This window comes from Eurytemora carolleeae, unplaced genomic scaffold, assembly GCF_000591075.1.
Source record: "Eurytemora carolleeae unplaced genomic scaffold, Eaff_2.0 scaffold748, whole genome shotgun sequence".
NCBI classification, from domain to species: domain Eukaryota; kingdom Metazoa; phylum Arthropoda; class Copepoda; order Calanoida; family Temoridae; genus Eurytemora; species Eurytemora carolleeae.
Genome location: NW_019397592.1, coordinates 1 through 23636, shown reverse-complemented (window position 1 = coordinate 23636; position 23636 = coordinate 1). Strand labels below are relative to the sequence as shown.

The 23636-nt window shown below is 32.7% G+C and overlaps 1 protein-coding gene across 3 annotated transcripts; it reads right to left on the bottom strand.

Moving 5' to 3' along the window:
- Positions 1–4605: 4605 nt before the first annotated feature.
- Positions 4606–23579, bottom strand: LOC111715068 (protein msta). Of its 3 annotated transcripts, XM_023490316.1 has the most exons (23): positions 23539–23579; positions 22399–22528; positions 22289–22322; positions 21205–21262; positions 20733–20805; positions 19943–20045; positions 18353–18374; positions 17894–17943; positions 16941–17007; positions 15357–15402; positions 14498–14627; positions 13693–13745; positions 13396–13454; positions 13154–13246; positions 12998–13036; positions 12710–12782; positions 12056–12103; positions 11846–11877; positions 11272–11343; positions 10240–10320; positions 9151–9270; positions 7765–7875; positions 4606–4808 (listed from the first exon to the last, which is right to left on the bottom strand). In XM_023490316.1, the coding sequence occupies exons 2-23, from the start codon at positions 22477–22479 to the stop codon at positions 4622–4624; spliced, it is 1632 nt and encodes a 543-aa protein (XP_023346084.1). In that variant the 5' UTR covers positions 22480–22528; positions 23539–23579; the 3' UTR covers positions 4606–4621. The 3 variants fall into 3 exon arrangements, with proteins under 3 accessions (XP_023346084.1, XP_023346083.1, XP_023346085.1); XM_023490315.1 differs by lacking the exon at positions 23539–23579 and having other exon boundaries at positions 22399–22660; XM_023490317.1 differs by lacking the exon at positions 23539–23579 and having other exon boundaries at positions 22494–22660.
- Between the last annotated feature and the right edge of the window lie 57 nt (positions 23580–23636).

The following is a 23636-nucleotide window of genomic DNA, read 5'->3' as shown; positions in this document are numbered from 1 at the left end:
AAAAAAACTTTTCTTTTTGAAAAATTTTCGAAAAGGGGGGGACCCCCCCTTAACCCTTACAAATTAATATATTGCCCCCCCTAGCAAAAGTCCTAGATGCTCCTCTGGGTGTCATGACGGTGACTTGTGAATGTGCCCCCTTCCCTTACTATACGGATCTGAGGAGCAAGGGAAGGCAACCTCCCCCGCACAGCGATCTGAACCTCATTTTACCAGAGGGCTTCTAACCCTCCCGGCCCCCCCAAACAGTCTTTCGGGAAGGATCTTCCATTTGTAATCGTCAATTTCTACTTTAAACGGGACTAATTTGACTATTTGACCACGGTAGTCGATCTTTAGTATCCTTATAACTGCATATTTGCATAATATTTTTTTTACATTCAATTTTTCTAGAGATTTTTTTATCAACAAATCTTGGATAGCTGGCGCTTTTATGCATAACTTTTAGTTATAAATATAGACACAAAAAAAGTTTTCTTCATAAAATGTTGTTTCTGACAAACAAATCTGTTTGTTATTCTTGTTATTGAAATATTTAAAAACAGGTAAAAGATAGTAATGAATATTCATCAAAACAATGCAGTTCCCATGGCACAGGTGGATCATAATCATCGCGGATTTTTCATATTGGTGGATTTTCTATTTTATAAGCATGTTTAAAAAGTCGCAATTTATGGACAATTCCTTTAGGGTATAAATTAAGTCAGGCATGAAAGCTGAAAAGTGGTAATTGGAAGCCTTTTATTTAATATAGTTTGTTAATCCCAGAAATGATTGGGAGATTGAAATAAACCCCAGGTAAAACCCATACTTTGATATATCATCATGTGGGGTTGTATACATGATCGGGGGGGGCAAAATGTTAAAATTTACCCCACCCCACTAGAAAGATCCTTATTTACGCCGATGGGCAAAGTGGCTTGGCCATAACTGCAGGCCTTCTGGGGGGGGGGGGGGGTATAAGGTGACAGGGCGCACGGCCCCGGCTGAAGATTTAACATAAGGTAAAAAATGGCTTCATTATTGTGAACAGGATACTATCCCCCCCCCTTTTAAAAAACTTCCAGAATACAGGCCATGGAAGGGAAATAATAAAGAAGTATATGTACTGATCGATAGTAGTATTAAAAAATACGTAGTTTTTCATAACTCCAACTTCAGGAGAATTGTGGGAAAAGGAGAAACCTCATGGAAATTATTGGGGGAGTCGATTGTGTCGGCCGGCCCTGGCAGCAGGGGCGAATCCAGCTTTTTAAAAAGGGGGGTCAAAGTCTGAATAATATAGGGTAGTACCGAGCGAAACATATAGTGAGCGTGGGGGGGGGGAGGAGCATTAAAAAAGCATTAAAAGTCAGCATTTTAAGTGCTAAAAACAGAAAATCACTCTTATGTATGTAAAAATATTTCTACCTTAGAGCTGCACTTACAATTTTGTTTACTGAGATATATTACTCTATAAAAAAATATATTTCCATTTCCATTGGCATTACATAATTTCTAATTACAATCTTACATATTGATTAAGATTAAGATATTAACTGCAAAAGGTTCAGGGTGTTTTTTCATGTGAATATAATTAAGTTACAACCAGGGAGTAAGGAATAGAAGGGAGATATAACTGACGCGGTGCGCCCTACCATATGATTATACATGCTTTGCAGACGAGTACTCCATTTATAAAAGAAATATTTGTCTGATGTACAATTACCGCGTTTACAATAACCTATTTTGAATATTTTTATACAAATGGAGTACTCGTCTACAAAGCACGCATAAGCATATGGTAGGGCGAACCGCGTCAGTTATATCTCCCTTCTATTCCTTACTCCTTGGTTACAACTGTTATTCCAAAGGATGCGATTTCAAGATTGTAGAGTTTTAATCTGTTCTTAACTCCATTCTTTGTGGTTAACCCTGTAGGTTTAAATATAGTGATGAGCAATTGTTAGATTCTTTTTACAGAAACTTTTGATACTTTTCGACTTTAAAAAATCAACGGTTTGAAATTGTCTTCTGTAGAAGTTTACTATTATCAAACATGCAAATTTGTTATCCGAGGTGAAAACATAAGGCAAAAACGAACTAAAAATGATCGTTTTAAAAACCCCAAAACTATCTGCATTTTTGCCTTATTTTTTCTTCGAGGGTAACAGATTTGCATGTTTGGTAAAATTCTACAGAATAAAGTTTTAAAATTGTTGGAACTTTCTCATATTGTCGTAATACCTTTTAAAAGTCTAAAAACATTAAAAGTTCCTGTAAAATGAATCTGAATATTGCCCATCCCTATTAAAATTTAAAAAAAAAAAATTTTATATGTAAACTACTTAACGTGAGGATTAAAAGTAAAGTTTGCAAAGTGGTATAAAGATAAGATCTAATCTTCCTGAATAAAGAAAGCCTGTCAACTTTGTTATGTATTTTATGATTATTTTTTTGTTAAAAAATGAAGATAAATAAACCCTGAACCTATTGAATATATTTAATTAAATTTTATGGGTATTTTTGTCTATAAAAGCTTTTAACACTTTTGTGGGTTTTACGGTTTCTAAGATGTCTCTATGAATGTTCAATAGGGCCAGATCATTAAATATGTCACCGGTGACTGTTCATGCTAGCTTTTTAGCATATTAAATTATATGCTGGAGAACAAGTTACAGTAAACTTTTAGGTTAGTCTCCAGAAAAGGGGGGGTCAAAAAATACTCTTGACCCCCCCTTTTTTCAAAAATTGGGGTCGTCGACCCCTTGACCCCTCTGGATCCGCGCCTGCCTCCCCTGGCACCTGCACCCCTGACCATTTTTGGGCGGCAATTGTGCAGAGAGGGGGGAGAAAAAGTTCTAATTCCTTGTAAGGATTCAAACGTTTTCATCTCAGTGATTCCAAGTTGTAATCACATGGATTCCAAGTTGTAATCACACGGATTCAAAGTTGTAATCACACGGATTCCAAGTTGTAATCACACGGATTCCAAAGTATTGATGATCGCATAAGGATTTATCTGATCTAATTTATCAGAGGCTTAGTTGCAGGGTGTGTGCTATGGACACCCCCTGGACCAGTGAAAGCTATGGATTTCAGGGGGATTTCAGGCCCGACATGTGCTGAACCCCCTCCCACCTGGAAAGAAAAAAATTAAAGCTTCCACTGGACAAATTGTTATAGTATTTTTTTTCAAACACAAAATACAAAATAATAATGTATGATGGTTCAGCCTAAAATAAAACACAAAAGAAAATTTAATATGAGCCAATTGAAAATATAATGTTTGATAATTTTGTTTGATCGTTTTTGTTGAAACAAAGTATGCATATTGAAATCTCAACTAAATATACATTCATTGTGCATTTACAAGTAGATAATTAGTCAGCATATATTTAAATAATCAAAACATTTTCAGAAATGCATTCATTGAACTTATAAATACATATTGATTCAGCAAAAGTAACAATGTATTTTCGTTGACTGTAGTAGACTTTAAAATTGCATTGAGCATATTCTATGTTCATCAAATGGTATCTAAAAATTATTCCGAACCCATATACTCGTTGACTGTAGTAGACTTTGACATCTACCATTAGCGAATGGTGTGAACCCATTCTTGTTGACCGTAATAGACTTTGACATCATCTATTAGCAAAGGGTGTGAACCCATTCTTGTTGACTGTAGTAGACTTTGACATCTACCATTAGCAAAGGGTGTGAACCCATACTCGTTAGTTGTAGTAGACTTTGACATCTACCATTAGCAAAGGGTGTGAACCCATACTATTTGTCTGTAGTTATAGACTTTGACATCTACCATTAGCAAAGGGTGTGAACCCATACTCGTTGACTGTAGTAGACTTTGACATCTACCATTGGCAAAGGGTGTGAATCCCTACTCTTTGTCTATAGTAGACTTTGACATCTACCATTAGCAAAGGGTGTGAACCCACACTCGTTGACTGTAGTAGATTTTGACATCTACCATTAGCAAAGGGTGTGAACCCATACTCGTTGACTGTAATAGACTTTGACATCTACCATTAGCAAAGGGTGTGAACCCATACTCGTTGACTGTAGTAGATTTTGACATCTATAACCATTAGCAAAGGGTGTGAACCCCTACTCTTTGTCTGTAGTAGATTTTGACATCTTCCAATAGCAAAGGGTGTGAACCCATTCTCGTTGACAGTGTCTACTGTCCTGTAATTAATAAGGTCTCCTATATTGCTGTCTTAAATTTAAACTTTTTTCCCATCTTTGACAAAAAGTTTTTTTTCACCTTCTCTTTTCTTTTGGGTTATGTATTTTAAAATTTAGACGAAAAGTCATTCTATTGCAAATACGTTTAGTCCAGAGAAAAAGTAGACATTCAGGCAGTATTCTTGAGAATTTCACGACATGCAGTAAAATTAAAACCCGAATTTAGGTCTTTTTTACTTGTAAAAAGCTATTAATTAAATGAAAAGTAAGGAGAAGAATTGGGATAATTTATTCTGGCGACAATGTTCAAATAATATTTCTTTATATAATTCTAATTTTCAAAGAAGAAAGATTTAAAAGTTTCAAGTTTCTACCTAATTAAGAACTTTATTTTTTTTCAAAAGTGAAACATTTAGTTGTTACATTTATTTAATCATTTATCGTCACACATTAATATTTTAGATATTATTTGATAGATTTTTTCTTCACTTTGGTCTGATTTATCGCGATTGCATGTGCCATTGCTGCGTACCGTTCTAAAGCTGCTATTTTGGTTCGAGGAGCCAGGTTTTACGCTCCATAAACTTCCATCCGTCGCCATTTTGTTGATCAAATTCTTCCTAAAAATATTTAAATCCTATAAATTATTTAGTTCAATAAAATTCAAATATTTCACTCAAATAATACCGTGATGTTTCAATATGCCTATATCTTTGCAACCCGATGTTGTATATAACCTTTAATATTTAAACCTATGAAATCTTAAAGATCAAACAATTTAAGTTTGAAAGTATCAAAGGTTAATACCATTAACTTGTTGCAAAGATATAGGGATGTGAATATTAGAGTTATTGGAAAGAACTCAGTTCCTCAGGGTAGATTTTCATTAGACCAGTCGAAAAAAGGAAATACCTTTTTAATAAAAAAAATCTTAAAATTCAAATAACTTTTTGCATAGTCCAACATTTGTACTGTCCGACGTTTGTACCAGTCTGACGTTTGTTTTGTACTATTATAATAATGATAATAATAATAACAATAATAATAATAATAATAATGTAATAGTAACCGGAAGTAAAAGTCAGGAAAGATTAACCCGGTTATGTGACGAATTCTTCATCATAAGCCGAAACGATGAACTAGCTATACAAGAATCAGATTATTCTACAGAAGAGAAAAAGAGAAAGTTTATTCATGGAAAGTTCCAGATAGATGAAAATGAGATATCAAACCAAGATAAAAAAACGTAAAGAGGAAGTGATCAAAATATTGAAGGAAAACAGATTTCTTAGATATTGTAATTCATAAGAAGAGATTAGAGAAGATGAACATAGAATACCAGCTGGACAATGAAGTAAAATTGAAGAAAACATCATCTGCAACAGATCTAGAAAGGGAACCAGTGGAAATAGCTAAGGGGAGGCGGAATTTTGATTGATATCTGTCTGCTATACACTGACGAATATGTACACATGAGTCAAGAAAAACATTGAGATCAAGAAGCATCAGGATCAAAAGAATAAGCATCAAGATCAAGAGAAGAATCAATATCAAGAGAAGCATCAAGATAAAGAGCAGCATTTAAGAACAAGAGAAGCATCAAGATCAGGAGAAGCATCAAGATCAAGAGAAGCATCGAGAGCAAGATAAGCATCAAGATCAAGAGAAGCATCAATATCAACAGCAGCATGAGGATAAGCATCAAGATCAAGAGAAACATTGAGGGGTTACCAGTATGTTAGACAAGTTTCAGGAAACATTTTTTATAAGATCGGCATGTGACGAGAACAGAAGATTAGTAGAACGTTGTAATATTGGTTTATCTAAGGAAAGAAAAATCGAGGAAATATTGAGGAACCAATACTGCTAAAGAAGGAAGGAAAAATTGACAAGCCACTGAAGTATAAGTTTGAAATTGGTGAAATTATCTGAAAAATCTCTCCTGCATCAGCTGAAGTGATGGAGTTTAGAAGGGATAATAATGCACATGGTCTTCTGAGCAGCCCAACCTACTCCACAGTGTTAGAGACAAATGAGATGGGAGAAATTCAAAACTTAGGCAACAAACTGACAGATACGTATGTTAATCACATAGCTGCAAACAGCAAGGATACTGGAGACAGTGCTCAGTACACCATAAACAGTGGAAAAGTTAATCTTCTTTTGGGAAATCAACCAAAAAGTGAAAGCGAAATGAGTGAAAATATTACTCATGAAATAGTTAAATACCCTTTCCCTCCTAGCTGTTTATCTGATGTCAATTTAGAGATAAATTATAAACCCAAGAACGAGACAATTGAGTCAGAAGAAGAGCACTTTGTCTCAAGTAGAGTGCAGAGTGTCAGCTCGAGTTGTACCTTGAAAGATAGATACAGATTAACGGAACCATAAGTTTGAAATTGAGTTGTATCTGTACGAGTCATATTGAGGAACCTTAAATTTGAGATTGAGTTATATCTGTATGATACATTTAGAGGGATACAAGAGCGTCATATCTGGATTGATAAAGACTGAGTATTATATCTGAGAGTCAGCATGAGTTGTATCTTGAAAGACAGGTACTTATTGAGGTATACATGAGCGTCATATCTGGATTGATACAGACTGAGTATTAGAGCTGAGAGTCAGCATGAGTTGTATCTTGAAAGACAGGTACTTATTGAGGGATACATGAGCGTCATATCTGGATTGATACAGACTGAGTATTATATCTGAGAGTCAGCATGAGTTGTATCTTGAAAGACAGGTACTTATTTAGGTATACAAGAGTGTCATATCTGGATTGATATAGACTGAGTTTTTTTTTTGATCGGACAAGCGAGTTCGAGAGCAAGTTGCATCTGTAGGATACACATTGAGATTACAGAAGGTCCTACCTGGATTGGTACAGACTTAGAGAACATATTGGAGTTAGGTATTTACTACAATTTGATAGTAAAAATCAAATTTTATTTATTTTACGAGTAGTAATAATGATAATGTCAATAATGATTATAATAATAATATTTATAATAATTTAGCTTTTTTTCGGGTAAAAAGTTTTAAAATATGAACTTTCTGAAAAAAACATAAGGTTTTGGTTAGAATGTATGCTTTGTCTGGAGATTTCCCCAATTAAAGTCATTCCATGCTTAACTTAGAACTCTTAATCCAAGCAAAGAACATTTCATGACTCTACAGAGTACAGAGTACAGAGTACAGAGTACAGAGTACAGAGTACAGAGTTACCCAATCAAAATTTAGTAGAAATCGGTCAAGGGGTTCCTGAATTATGATCGGATATCCAAACAAACAGTGAAACCCTTAATAACGAATACATCGAAAGAATTCATCAAATGTCGTATTCTTCACTTTCTGATAATGGAATGTTGCAGATATTTAGTTTTTTAATTAAATGATTATATGGAACTCTTTAAAACTGTTCCCGCATATTAATAGCTATTTATTTATTTTCGCAAATACTGAAATTTACGTAATATAGTATAAAACTCATTGAAAAATTGTCAAGACGACATTTGATAAATTCTTCCGATGTATTCGTTATTAAGGGTTTCACTGTACTTAATATAGATTTACCTGATTATATAATCTAGATTTCTCTCTGCTAGAAGAATTAAATAATGGTTTGGATGAAGAATACTTCCAGAAACTTCGTCGATAAATCTTCGCAGTTTTTCAGTATCTCGTCTTAAATAAATAAACTATTTGAATTTAGGTGACTTCAAGTAATTTTAGGTGACCGGCATTCGATACAAAGATGACAAAGCCCGATTTATTAAATACGACGGTAGCCTATACTTAATGCTTCTCTGCTATCAAGTTTGATTTTCTTTTAATTATAGTTTCTCTACAAAAGTTACTTGTACATTTATACTGTGCAGGAATTAGAATTAAATACTTCCATATATTGTTGATTAGATAAAGGAATTATCAGAATTAAACACTTGTAATCCTAGAAAAACGATGATATCTTCCATTTTGTTGATTAGATAAAGGTGTTAAGTGAAACGTTGTGAACCATTGCCATCGTTGCAACATACAGGATCACATGAAATTACCCGTATCAATACAGTTCCATTCAGTTACTTCAAGTTTTTTTCTAAAATGAAGTTCTGACAAAGACGGAAAAAGCTTAAATGCAAGAATTTCCAAAATTTCAACGTAAATAAAATTTGCTAAACACATGATACAATTTGTATATGAGAAACAGATATTTTTAGCAGATATTTTGAATGTCTATAAAAACCAAAATCGGTTCAAAATTTAGGCTCTGGCATAAAAAGTGTTTTTTTAGAGACACCTTCGGCCAGGAGAAGAATAGGTTTACATACTTCTCTCTTACTGTTCAATTATCTAGATACACCCTGTACCTGGAGGAGAGTAGGTTTACATCCTCCTCAAGTTGGTCAATTATCTAGATACACCCTGTACCTGGAGGAGAGTAGGTTTACATCCTCCTCAAGTTGGTCAATTATCTAGATACACCCTGTACCTGGAGGAGAGTAGGTTTACAACCTCCTCAAGTTGGTCAATTATCTAAATACATCCTGTACCTGGAGGAGAGTAGGTTTACAGCCTCAAGTTGGTCAATTATCTAGGTACACCCTGTACCTGGAGGAGAGTAGGTTTACATCCTCCTCAAGTTGGTCAATTATCTAGATGCACCCTGTGCCTGGAGGTGAGTAGGTTTACATCCTCTTCAAGTTGGTTAATTATCTAGATACACCCTGTACCTGGAGGAGAGTAGGTTTACATCCTCCTCAAGTTGGTCAATTATCTAGATGCACCCTGTGCCTGGAGGTGAGTAGGTTTACATCAATTATCTAGATACACCCTGTACCTGGAGGAGAGTAGGTTTACATCCTCCTCAAGTTGGTCAATTATCCAGTAACACCCTGTACCTAGAGGAGAGTAGGTTTACATCCTCCTCAAGTTGGTCAATTATCTAGATGCACCCTGTACCTGGAGGAGAGTAGGTTTACATCCTCCTCTAATTGGTCAATTTTCAGTTCTAGGTCTGGGACTTCCAGGAAGAACTCACAGTTGCTACAACTCCAGTCCTCTAGCTCATCAAGAGGATTTCTAAATCAGACATATTTATTCTCATAAAAAGCTTATTTTGAAATTCGAATTTTTTATAATAATGCAGCCTAGGGACTCCTGGATCAGACAATAGATCGGCAATACTGTTTTTATTAATCTAAAATTTTCAATTCTTGAGGTAAATTTTCTAGAACATAGAGTTGCTAAGAGTAGAGTGCATGTTTAAAGTTAAGTTTAATTTGGCTATAGTTTTCTTTTATTTTTTAATGCACTTTTCAGTACTATAGGCGCTAGTATCTGTCATGCAGTGTTTTGTTTCAGGAGACACATAATTATATCAACCCGTTTAGGTACCCTTTAAGGGAGTGTTCGCGAAAAATTAAAGGGGGTACAGGCTTACGGCGAAAAATAAGCGCTTTTGATCGCTACTAATCTTACTATCTAATCTCGCTATCTGTTGCATCTGTAAGGAGAAAATTGTTAAGAACGACTCATGCCGAAGAACGCAGCGTCCATACAAATTCAGAAAGTTGCAACATTCGACTCGGATCGTAAAAAATCAATTTAATTCAAAAAAATCATTCAAATATTACAACCAATAATCATCGATAATTTTTGACACATTCGCATATAGTTAATATTTCATAATATTTTTAATTTTTTATGATCTGATAGTTACTTTTGAAAACATTTATTCCTGTTTTAATGACTTTTGATAATGAAGACGACATTTTCAAATTTCCAAGGAAAGTTCGAAAATCCAGCGCCAGCAATATATTATTTAAAAAAACGAAACCAAAAATATTATGAAATATTAGTTATATGAATAAGTTGAAAAATTATCGATGATTATTGGTTGTAAAATTTGAATGATTTGTTTGGAATTAAATTGATTATTTTACGATCCGAGTTGAATGTTGCAACTTTCTGAATTTGTATGGACGCTAAGTTCTTCGGTATGAGTCGGTATGAGTGGGTATGCAAAGGGTCTGTAAAATTGTTTCTAACCTTGGTAAAAGATATCCAGACTCACATGCTTCACAAACTACAGCAGAAACCATGGTACCAAGTTCAGTCTTATCCCTACACCTTTATAAATACAGCAGTGACAAAATCAGGGGCGTATGTAGGAATTTGTCCGGCCAGGGGGAGGGGCTCTGCACATAACCTCTTTTTTTTAGGACCCATCGGGACCTAAACCCTATATAAAATCATAGATTTCATAAATCAAGGGGTGGCTAAGGACCCATAGTTACCCTTGTATACGCCTCTGCTAAAAATGATATTGAATTTATACTTTTAATTAGAAATAAAATGCCATTCAAACTTTAACCTCGTTGCATTCAACACAATAAATAAACTATCGCTTTTTCTGATTCCTTACAATAAGTTTTAATTACAGTCTGAATTCCCTTTGTACATGTTCAAGTATGCAGGTTAAATTTTTATCTTTAAAAGGACTCATTGTATTTCAAATTTTCAAACTCGGTTTATGATAACATAAAAATCCCACTTACAATTGTTTAGAAATAATATACATCATCCAGAAGGTCTAAGTTAAGGTAAAATGAAATTATTTCATAATTTAACTCAAAGTTACGTAAAATTGTGAAATAGGAAGACGACTGTTTGACTCTTAAGATAAGATTTTAAAATTAAACTAAGCTTCCCGCAACCTTTCCTATAAATAATTGTAGCTTTTAACTGTTCTCTGAAAGTCGGCCATTTAAAATCATTTTCAAATTTTGGCGCATATTTTTCGAATTGGCACATTTTAAAAATTTGGGTCTGATTGGTTCATCCGTTTATTGGATACAAACAGACAAGCAAAGTATATAATATATAGATGACCATGAAACACAGAAATCTTGCAGTTTGGACAGAGCTAACTATGAGTTGATTTTCAAGCTCGATCCTGTTTGAATTACTATAAGCAACAAAAACACATAAGATTATAAGTGCCGCCTGTTTATTCCACATTTTCATGAGTGTCACTGTATTCACGTTGAAATTGCATATTTAGATGAATAGAGTAATCACCTGGCGCATTCACAGCTGAAATACCATTCACTTCGTATTCGTCGCCGCCGTTTATGTGTACCCAGCAAAGAACTGAAAATGGAAAAAAGAAAATGAGAAAATTTATATAAATATTTTTTTCTACAATGAAGTTTTCTTTTTGTTAATAGTTGTAAACATTTTTTACCCCGTCAGTCTTAATTTTGTAGTGTATAATTAGTCTATTTGAATGTTACAGATTTTGATTTAAACCTTGAAAGTTGAACTGATCACTGATGTGGAAGATTACGTCGTTTTTCTGGTTAAAGTGTTAAATTATGAAAAGTTCTCTGTTGTTTTCTGAATCAAGAATTGCGAATGGTAACTTTTAATGAGAAACCGAAAATTAATTAACATTCATCAAAAACTAAATTTTGAATAACTGTTCCAGAAAGCTTTAAGGGTACTGTTATGAATCGAACATTACGTTTAAGTTATATCTTTAAATTTTAAAACTATTAAATCTCAAATGAATAGGAATAACAACCCTTTCCCAAATTAAAATAGGCTTTATTAGAAATTAGATCCTATTTATAGGACACCAACTTTTCAGTACCTATAATACTGTACTGTAATCTCTTCATCTTCCTGTTCAGATAAAAAATATCAAATTTGATTTTTTTTTTGATTAAAAAAATAGTTTATACGAGGGAGGGAGTGCAACCCCAACAAGTTGCGAGGGAGGGAATACAATCGCAACATCATTACACAGTTTTGCTGCAGGAACGCTTAAAATTTTTAATCATGCAATTATTGATAATTTTTCCTCTATATCTCTTCTTGCAGTCACTCTAACCAAAGGTGTTCCGTCATCCTAAAAAAAATTGAAAATGTAAAAAGAAAAGAAAGTTTGATTGAATTATGAATTAATCAAGAACTAAAAACTTTTGAATATTTTTTAAAAAAATTGTGCTTAAAAGTTTTTTATTTTTGTAAAATTTGGAAAATGCGCGAAAAATATTATGAAACCCGCAAACTTTTTTTATACTGTACAAAGAGAAGTTGCTCACAGATAAAGCCACAATTTAAAGTTATAATAGAAAATGGACGCAAAGCCCCCTAGAAGCTTAATTCAGATATATTCCTGTAGCCATATCTTTTACTAAAAGAACTAAAATCTTTGGTTAAAAATATGATAGTTGAGAGACAACTTAAAAGTCCTATTTAATAATTTGAAATAATTTTTTGCAGTCATACGTAAAACTATTACTTCATTAATATTGCAAGCACAAAAAAAGCAGACGTCATACTTTGGAAATGACAGGACTTGGAAATCTTTGTGCAGTTATTGGTTCAAGAATCATACAAGTAAAATTATGTTGATTTTCATAGAATAAAAACTACCTTCAGCTCATCGCCTAACTGCTATGTTTCATGGGACACACCCTGTAACAATTAAGTTAAAATATTTGTACCCTACCTGAATATCAATTCTGAACTTGCAGTTGGATACACAGCTATGGTTCAACAGGGCAAATATTGGAAATATTCCTCTAAATAAGATGTTTGTTTTAACACGGGTATATATTTATAAGAATTCCAACGACTTGATTTTGCAAATCTTTGATAGTTTTATATGTTGCCAAAATTGCTTGTTCTTCTCATAACTTATGTTCTTATTGTACCCAAGAAAAATATTTTTTTTTGGGGGTGGCTGGATTGATTTTGACACTAACATGTATTTCAATTTATGTAATAAAATTCTTACTTTCCCTGGAGTCCTTTTGGAGGCCCAGCAAATAATCTTCTACAAGAAATATACAATTTTTAATGTGTTTAAAACTAATAATAAAAATAAGATTTTTTAGTTCCAAAATAATGACAAAATTTTACAAAGTAGAAAAAATTGTTGAAATTTTGTTTCCTTGGTTCTAATGATACACTGTTCACCATGATTATCCCAATAGCACGATGGATTTCTTCTTCTGTCAACTTGGAGCTTAAGAAACATCTTCGCCTGCAAGCAACCAAAATTTAGGAATTCTTAAATGTGTTTATTTTTAATTCAAAATCAGCTACACTTCAATTCAAATTCCATAAAAAATTTTAACGTTTTTTTTATTAATGATAAAACTATTTCTACTCTATGTTCAAAGTAAAACTAACCGTAGGAATTGAACAACATCCTTTTGAAACATGTCAAACTCTACTAGGCCAACTCGCTCCTGGAAAAAATATTTACATTCATATTTTTTAGATTCTTTGATCTCTCAAAATGCATGAAGATAATCCTCAAATCTCCCAACTATGATCTTTTAATCTTGCAACAATGATCCTTTAGTTTTCCAATTTTGATCTTTAAATCTCCTGACTATGATCCTTTAATCTCACTACTCTACATAAAGACGATCCTTTAATCTCACAACTCTACATAAAGACGATCCTTTAATCTCACAACTCTACCTGAAGATGATCCTTTAAGCTTGCAACTCTATCCCAAGCGCTCTGATCATTTTCTGCAAAATAAATCAAGTGTGAGTTGAAAAACTTCATGTAAACAACTACAAAATAGAGAGATATATTTCTTGAAAAAGAATTATTTTGTTAATTTTCCCTATTTTGTGCAGAATGCTCATTCGGAACCCCAAAAATAGAATCTATGTAAGAAAGTCACCAGAAAAAAAGTTTCTAGAAAAAAAACCAGGAAATATAAACTTTGGTAAAATGTCACAATTTCTGAAGTCCTAGGACAAACTTCACTGGAAATAAAGTCCTGAGTTTTTAATTCCCGAAACTTTTTTTCCTAAAAAAAAGTATGGGGGCTGCCAATAAAGTCTAAGGAAATAAAATATATTCGAAAAAAAACCAAGAAAAAAGTCCTAAGTCTTTTGAAATGAGGTTAAGTCTAGGACATTTTCATAAAAACTACTTATTTTCCAGTATTTTGAATATAGCCATGGGTGTTTTCAATATCAGTTGCCCTTTTTTGCATGGTTGTAAACATCCTTTGTTACCATGCATTTTCTACTATAATAGGGCTTTTTCGCCAGGGACGTTTTTGTAAAAAATCATACTGGAACCAGAAAAAAAAGTCATAGAAAATAAAGTCTAAAGTGGTAGGCATTTTTTCCAGAGACTTTTTATTTCCAGGACTTTTTTTACACAGGACTTTTTAGTCCCAAAATTTAGGACTTTTTTGGCGGTTACCCTAAAAAGGGTTGAGTTGGAAAAATGAATTGATATTATATTTTATAAATGTAAAACCTGCCTTTTAGCATGAGAAGTCTGTATGGAGTGATAAAGGAGAGTAGAGGAACAGGTTGATTGTAATCCTCTATTTTTACACGAACTTTATTGTCAACCAGCAGTTTACACTCCTCTTGGTGTACCGCACTCTCCTGTTCAGTGTACAGAGTAGAGATATGATAAAGAGAACAGATAAGGCCCACCCGCAATTGTACAAGGTTAACCCATAAAGGACGAGACTGTAAAGAAACTCTTTAAAGATGACGATTCCAAGGTTAAATTTAGTCTTCTGCATTGAAGATGTACTTTTATGGCCTTTTTAATAATTTCTCAAAAAAAGTTTACAGTTGCAGAGATTTAGAAATGTAAGGAAACCAACATTATAAATTCTGTACAGTTGTTTTTGAAGTATCGTCCTTTGGGGGTAACCATGTATAAGATGATTGTATGGAGTGTGTTTGCAGTATGCAGACGTACAGTTCAACAAAATTGCGGTTTCTACTTTATTGGAGTTAATATCCCTCAATTTATAATCTCTACTCTGTGTGGAAATGATTTTTAAAGTTTGCTTTAAGCTTAAAATTGTGAATGATTTAATTGTTTTGTTGTTGTTATGATTGTGTTTTGTTTTGTAAATTAACCCTACAGCAAATAAAGAAAGTATCTGTACCAGTATCCCCTTAAAAAAATAGTTTTATTATGATTTAAAACTTTTCCATATGATCAAAATTAAAGGGTAATTTCCAAATCCAAAAGATTTGAGCCCAAATTCGATCCCTCTATATAAATATCTATCTACAGAATAGAGATATACATAGAGAGGAATAAACTTCGAGCTTTATCTCCTCTGTGTTTTGTAGAGTTAATTGCAGTGAACTAACCTCACATGTAGTATCACACACAGGTAGAGAACATTTAGAGCAGAATCTCTCAATTCAAATATTTTTGCAAGATGTTTAATCCCACAACATTGCATAAATAGAAAAATTAATTTTTTTCATTACATTGTCTCTTCCAAAAATGAGTCACCTGTCATGCAAGGTGTGTACGTAGTATAGTACACAGAGTACACAGAAGTTTTTTGTCAAAGTTTGTAAAAATAACTTTAAATTAAGATGTTAAGTATTTACAGAGAGTGGTTGCAGAAAATACAACAGTCCTAATTAACACTTTTGTTGTTTTAGGTAGTGCAGTTAGTGTGCCAAGCTTTTGGGTGCTTCTCACTTAGCTGACACTTTTGTATTGGGTGCCAAAATAGATTTATTTCCATTTAAATAAGTTTATTTNTTCCCGCAAAATAAAATATCTACCTATGCAGGAAAGGTTGTGAAAAGGTATTTTAGCAATCAATTTTGTTTTGCAGGAGAATGCATAATATACTGCGACATTGGCATTTATCCAAATCCTGTTTTTTCAAAATGGTATATCTTCAAATCAAAAATTAGGACCACCCAATTTTGGTAAAAGTTTGCCCATGGGCTTAATTTTTTGTTTATGTTTGAAATTTGCTACCCGTATACCTAGGAAAAAGTGCTAAATTAAATTTCTCATCTCCTGGGAAAAAAATGATCATGGCTTGTATAATCTTTTTAAATCAAAATAGATAAAGTCTTTAGAATGAAGGTCACAGAGTCACCTTTTAAGTTTCTTACTTGGCTACAAGACCATGGGCCATGAAAGCTTATAGGTTGGATTTGCGACATCCGACCAAAGACGGAGAGATGAGAGGGACAGAATACTGGCCAACAGCAAGACTGTGTACTAATGTATCCAGCATGAGCTCAGTAGCTTTGAGTCGGGATAGTTCTATTGATGTAACCCCTTCAGTTCTCATACTGACCCGGAGTCAAGCTCAGATTGCAAGTAGTCCGGTCTCTAAGCATGGCAGCTTATTAGCTCTTTATATATAGCTATAGGTCAGACGAGAAGTAGGGCTGATAATAAACCACCCCCTGTATAGTTTTTTTTCATGATATTTGGTCGGTTGGAAATCTCCTCCAGAAATTATGCTTTCAACTCGTGTAAAACCCAAGCCGAGGTTGACCTCATGTTCTATTTTAAACTCAGGCCAATAACCAGGCCCATGAGGTAGAGTGAATAGCCTTGGCCAGGCTAAAGCCAAATACATCGGCATTATCGACGAAGAATCGAAGGGGGAAGGTTGATTCGTCATATGAGGTGGATAGTCCGTCAAAAGACGGATAGTCCGTCAAAAGACGGATAGTCCGTCAAAAGACGGATAGTCCGTCAAAAGACGGATAGTCCGTCAAAAGCTCCGGCATCGAATATTATCTGTTTTTTTATGCAGTAAACACATTTTTTCTTATACTTTGTGGACTCGTTCATTTCAGTTTAAGGCTTCATCTTTGACCAACTTTTTATTTTAGCACAAATCTATCATCGAATCCAAAAATCGAACAGCTTGCAGCCTTGGTTTAGTTAGAAATGTTGATAAAATATTGAACCTAGGATTTGAGGGTTTGGCTGGAGCTAGGCACGAACAGCATACAGGAGTTGTAATTACTCCAGGCCCTTAATCAAATAATGAAATAAATCTGTTATACTTTTACTCTTCAGATACTATTTCCATTTCTTTTCCCTGCATCACTAGATTGGTGACCTGTTGCTGCTAACAGGGGCGGACTCGGATACAGTAATTTGTTAGGGGTGACTCTGTGAGCAAAACAATTGTATAGGGCGCAGCTCGAAATATTTTATTTTCATTCTCTCCTCTTTAAAACGAAAGTAACCAATTCAGCGAAAGAACACTTTTGAATAAACCTTCATAAACCTTGATTCTGAGCTGAAACTATCAATTTTGGTTAATTTTGCTTAAAAATATCATGTTTTGCGTAAACATTTACATTTTCCGCAATACTTCGCGGTTTAGCGCAAATTACGCAAAACAGCGCAAAACTTGTTGCACATACGCAAAAGTTCTCAAAAAAGTGTGCAAATGGGCTCCATGTGGCTGCCAATTTTACTTCATTTCCTTCTCTCAGCTGTTAACATTTGTAAATCTATAATTTTCATTCTCATGGATTCTCTCTAGTCAATATTGATAAAAATTGCTGCTGACTCTGTAACAAATTAGTTCTTTTAAGTCAAAATTGTTGACATCTAAATAACTCTTGTCGTTTCTTTGTAATAGCAAAAATGTTGATGCTAACTCTATAATGGACATACATTTTTGTTACAGACACCACAACGTAATTTTTGCCAAATGACATATGTTATATATGTATAAAGAACGTCCCCATTAAAATAATTAAGATTAGAATATAGTTCTTGTGAGAGCAAAATTCAATTAATATTTATATTATTAATTAATATAATTATTAATATAATTAATTAATATAATTATCAATTTAATTAATTAATAATTAATAAAATGTATATATTATATATTTTTATTCACCTACAAGTGCTGCAGTATCCAGTAGTACAGTATCTCCTTTCCGAATATATCTTAATTGAAAAAACGAAAAAATAACTCTGTAGAATAAAAATACACTCGCTTCCAGGGCGCTTCGTGCCTTCTCTCTCAGGAAATTAACTTTTAAATGTTACAATTTTTCTTAATTTTTGGAGGAATGATTTTTAGTCTGACAGTCTGCATCCAAAAGGGTAATGCGAGGTCGAAGAACAATTTTGGTCCTTATACAAGGTTACAACTTTAAACTCCAGTTAATATAAAGTACCTGGACTGTACCATAAGTTGATATAGCAAGTTGTACAGTTATATCAAATGTCTATATAAAGCAAAACGGAACAGTACACCAAAAGTTTGGATTCCAAACAAACAAATCATAAAGCAGACAAGCCAAACATAATTAAAACAATCTGTCTTTTTATCAAAGAAAACGTGGTTTACTACCTGGAGGCAACCAAACCACGACCTAAAAATAAGCAAAAATGTACTTAGTTCTTTAAAAAAGCAACAAAAAAAATTAAATGAAAAAGATTTTAATAAACAGTGTGTTCCACGAAACATAACAGTTGGTGAATAGTTTTGAATGTCTTCTTCCATATATTGTATTAGATGATAAAGACTTTTTGGAGTTTATTTAGTTTTAAGAAATCTTTTACACAAAAATATTCACCTTTGAAATCAAAATTAGCTATAATATCATTTTTTTAGTATCAAATAACTTATTATGGAAGAAGACATTTTAAACTATTCACCAACTGTCATGTTTCGTGGGACACCCTGTAGATTAATGAATTTGGGAATATACTATTTAAACCAAAATGGCTGTATTCTCAAAAGACCTTGGGATGGAAGTACTTGTGTTAAAATGACCAGGCTCATTTTGGAAAAATTTTAGCCTCTTTTTTCACTTACAGAGAATGTAAGCGTAATTTCAAGAGACCCTCCATTTAAAGGGACTGTAAAGGAAAAATTAAAGGGGTATAGGCTGAAATCTACGTTACTTAGGAGTCGATCGAAACCCTTGGGAGTTCTATCTGATGTTTCTGTCTCATGAAATTGATAAAAAAAACTGTGTCAAATTAATACCAAAATCGTTATATACCAAATTTTGTATAAAAATAGTAGGATTAAACAGATCATATTCAGCAAATACGCAAGCAATCTGAAAACAACGATAGCCCAGAGGAGCCTAAGTAACTTAGGTTTGCTCCTATTATAATTTTATAATTTTTATTTTTCATTGTTAATTGATATAATTGATATGAATTCCAGTTTTCCTCTCATGATTCTCGAGCATTCTTAACTTTCATAGAGAATCAAATTATTGCTTCTACAATATCCGTATCCCGTGACCGACGTGACCAGAATTAAAATTTGGTTTATACCGATTTTGGTATAAATTTGACACAGTTTTTTTTATCAATTTCTCAAGACAGGAACATCAGATAGAACTCGCAAGGGTTTCGATCAACTCCTAAGTAATTTAGGTATCAGCCTATACCGCTTTTAATTTTTCCCAGTCCCTTTAAAGACAACATATATCGATTAACAACGCTATGGCTTTGTCCGATAAAGTATTTAGACATCAATGTTTATTATTTTGAAAAGCGATTACTTTCTATTGCGGTTTCTTTACAAAAGTTACTTGCGCCTTATTATACTAAAAAAAACTTTTAATATTATTATAAGAAATAATCAATTTTAAACATATAAAAAACCTGTTCTTCCACATTATTGATCAGATAAAGGTTTCAAGGGTACTAAATGTACTTGGCCATCTTTGCATGGAACACGTTACTTTAAATTACACCTACAGTCCATAATAAGGTAAGGATGCACAAACTTGTTAACAGTTTGTTTACGCTGAAGAAATGTAAACAATATTTGTTTATATCTTTATTATTGCATGAAGGGTGATTATGTTTATGTAATTAAGTTTTTAAGGGCTTTACAAAATTCTATATGTACGTAACTCAAATATTAAAAGTTTCAAAATAAAGATCTGGAAAATAGAAATTTAAAAAATGAACATACCTTTGATTGGGAAATGTTTGAGACGAAATGGAAAACATTTTGATTTTTTCCTATGTACATCAGAATGACGGGAACAGGTATGTACACCGCGGCACCAAGGACACTACAGTATATATATAAATGCGTAAAAATAGTACGAAACAGATTACTTGTCTTTAATTCTAATTCGCAACCTGATATCATAGGCCTATAATAGTTTTAATGTATAAAGTTAGTTCTTTTCTAGATTTAAAACAAGTTTTTATCTGGTCATCGACACAACGGACTTTTCTGATTATTTTTCAGCAAAAATTCCATAATCATGGAAATTAAAAAACTGATATTTTACAGGACGAATTTTATAAATTCTCCAAATTACTAAATTTCTTAAATTTCTCAAGCGCTTAGAAACAAAACAACTTCAGGATTCTTTTATCAATTAAGAATATTGTAATGTTTTTTCCCCTAAAAATAGTTCAATGAAAGTGACAGTATTTCAAGTAACCCTCTATCCAAAGATGGCAAAGCCCGCTTTACAATTTTACCCCTCTTTAAAGCTTTGTCTTATCAAGTATGAATGAGAAATCCATGTTTTTGGGTCTTTAAACGGTTTATTTTCATTTGTGGTTTCTCTAAAAAAAATGACTTGCTTATAAGAAATAATGAAATGAACACTTTTCGTTATCTTTCCCATTCTTTATCAGATCAAGGTTAAAAAGGGTTTCGTTGTAATTCGGAAATTGCATGGAGGAACACTAGAAATTACGGTATACAATCCCTTTAACAATTTAGACAAATGTCATGTTTTTACCTCAAAAACCTCGCTCTTTTCTTTGCAGAAGAAGCATTCAGGGGCAGAGCTTTCTTTTTTAATATGCTTTATCCTGGAATTGTTCCTGTTTAACTGTCTTGCAAAAACTAATTGTCAATAACAACTGACTTTTTTTTTGTATTTTCTTGATTTTTTAGAAATTATCCACTTCCACAGGAACATATTAAATCAGTTTAGATTTCAAGTTTTTGATATTTTTTTTTGCAAAAAAATGTTTAAGTATTAACTCGTGATTTCAATCAGTTCTAGAGTTTCTTTTAAAACACTTCGCTTGAACTACTTAAATGAGACCCATTTCGGCAAATTTTAAATCGAGAAAAAAGTATAATTATATTGATAAACGATTTTTTAAAAAATTGAAAATCAACAAAAACTAGGATATGGACTGTTGAAGAGACACTCCTAGTTCTTGTTTACAATAAAATTAATTACAATATTTTAAAATCTATACCTTGGAAAAGTATTGAATTTGAGGGCCGACGGGCCAGGAATTAAATCCGTTGCATTCCCTAAAATTACATCAAAATTAGAATCATAGCTGCACACAACTTCATATTTGTAAAGGAATAGAGTCTTTACCACAAACTCGGATCTTTACAATCCAATGTTGTAGACCTGAGATATTTCCAAATTTGAATTATGTTAGATAAAAAATTTAAGTTTGAAATATCAAAAGTTTACACTATAGTATAAAGGTTGCAAAGATGTGAAGACCAACAAATTTGGGTTTGTGGCAAAGACTCAATTCCTTTAAATTAAAATGTTGAACTTGGCATTTAAACTCAAAATTTTCAGTTGCGTTTGGAACATAAAAGATGATTTTCGAAACTTTCCGGGGGAAAGTGTAAAAGTAAACGTTGAATTTTTTTTTTAACTTCAAAATAGTCAGTTTAGACACTTTTACCAACCAAAAAATCTAAAACTTACCAAACCAACCTTACTAAACTAAGCTAATCTAAACTAAACTAAACTAAACTAAACCAAACTAATCTAAAACTTACTAAACTAATCCAACTAAACTGAATGAAACTAAACTAAACTATACTAAACTAAACTAAACCAAACTAATCTAAAACTTACTAAACTAACCTAACTAAACTGAATGAAACTAAACTAAACTAAACTAAACTAATCTAAACTAAACGAACTAAACTAAACTGAACTAAAATAAACTAATCTAAACTAAACTAAACTAAACTAAACCAAACTAATCTAAAACTTATTAAACTAATCCAACTAAACTGAATGAAACTAAACTAAACTATACTATACTAAACTAAACTAAACTAAACTAAACTAAACTAAACTATACTATACTAAACTAAACTAAACTAAACTAAAATAAACTAAACTAAACTAAACTAAACTAAACTAAACTAAACTAAACTAAACTAAACTAAACTAAACTAAACTAAACTAAACTAAACTAAACTAAACTAAACTAAACTAAACTAAACTAAACTATACTAAACTAAACTAAACTAAACTGAACTAAACTTTACCTAACTAAACTAAACTAACTAAATTAACCTCACCTGATTTTTTCATAATTGTTCTCTCATTGTTCACCTGTATTAAAATGCATTAAAATGAAGTATTTTCCAAAAAGTAATTAATATCAATAATAATTCAGATATTCCTTTAACTTGTCATTTTTTTTGTTAAAGCCCAGGTAATAACTTTTGTGTGGAGTATCCTTTTTTTTGAACGCTTTTTGAGGATTCATCAATAAGGTTTTCCCTGTTCTCCCTGCAGCCTGCAGAGTATGACCATCACTAGAAAAATTAATCCGTATGTTTGCTTTAAGATGGAGATTAACCATCAATGTATGGATTCCAATATTCACGAGACAAATTATCGACTTCACCGGACCATTACCATTTAAAAAATAAAGTTAAAGCAATTCTTTAGTTTCCCCCCCCCAGGTCCAGCTATCCGTCTATAGGTCCCGGTCAACTCAGCAGATTTATAGAAACTGAGCTTTTAACATTAGACACATAAAGCTTTCTTTTCTTCCGGCCTAAATAACCCCTTAAACCCCTCACCCTTTTACGAGGAGGAATATTGCGAATTTATAGTTCCATTTTGGGAAGTCTAAATGGAATGGGGGTTTAAATAGAGTTCAAATAAATACATTACAGGTAATTGTAATTTGCGAATTTATAATTTGCACATTTAAAATCCAAATGAATTGAGGCTATACCACAAACTCAAATTATCTAATCCTTATATCTTTGCAACCAGATTGTGTAAACCTTTTAAACATATTTCAAACTTTGAGTATCTGATCTAACAGAATTCTTAGTTTAAAATATCTAAGATATACAATTTACGATCCATTAGGTTGCAAAGATGAAGGTGTTAGCAAATCAGATTTTGTGGCAAAAAACCCGAATTTTCATTATTTTTTAACAGACAAAGCCGTAAATAATCAGAATTTTGTTCAATTGTCATAATTATTTAATTACTTTCGTAAAGAGCAAACATAGAAATTAATCCATCTACTTGCGTAAACTTGGATTTTCTGTTTGTGTGTGTTTTTTTGCATGGTGTCTAAAAAATTGTAAATCCTCCATTATAAACTGAAAAAAACGCAAATTTAACAATTTAATTTATTGGGACACCCTGTATGATAACAGGGCAGCACGAAGTAACACAATAAAAACAGGTGCGCAACTAGACATTTGGTTAGGGGGGCTAGGGGGAAATTTTTTTTTGGCCCCCCCCTAAACATCTTTAGGGGGAGGCAAGAAAAATGTGTGTTATACTTATAACTAATCCTTACCAACCGGATATTCAGTAAGTCAACACATCTGATAATCTGAAATAAAAAAGAAATCTATTCTGGTATAAATCACAAAAATAATTAATTTACAAATTACA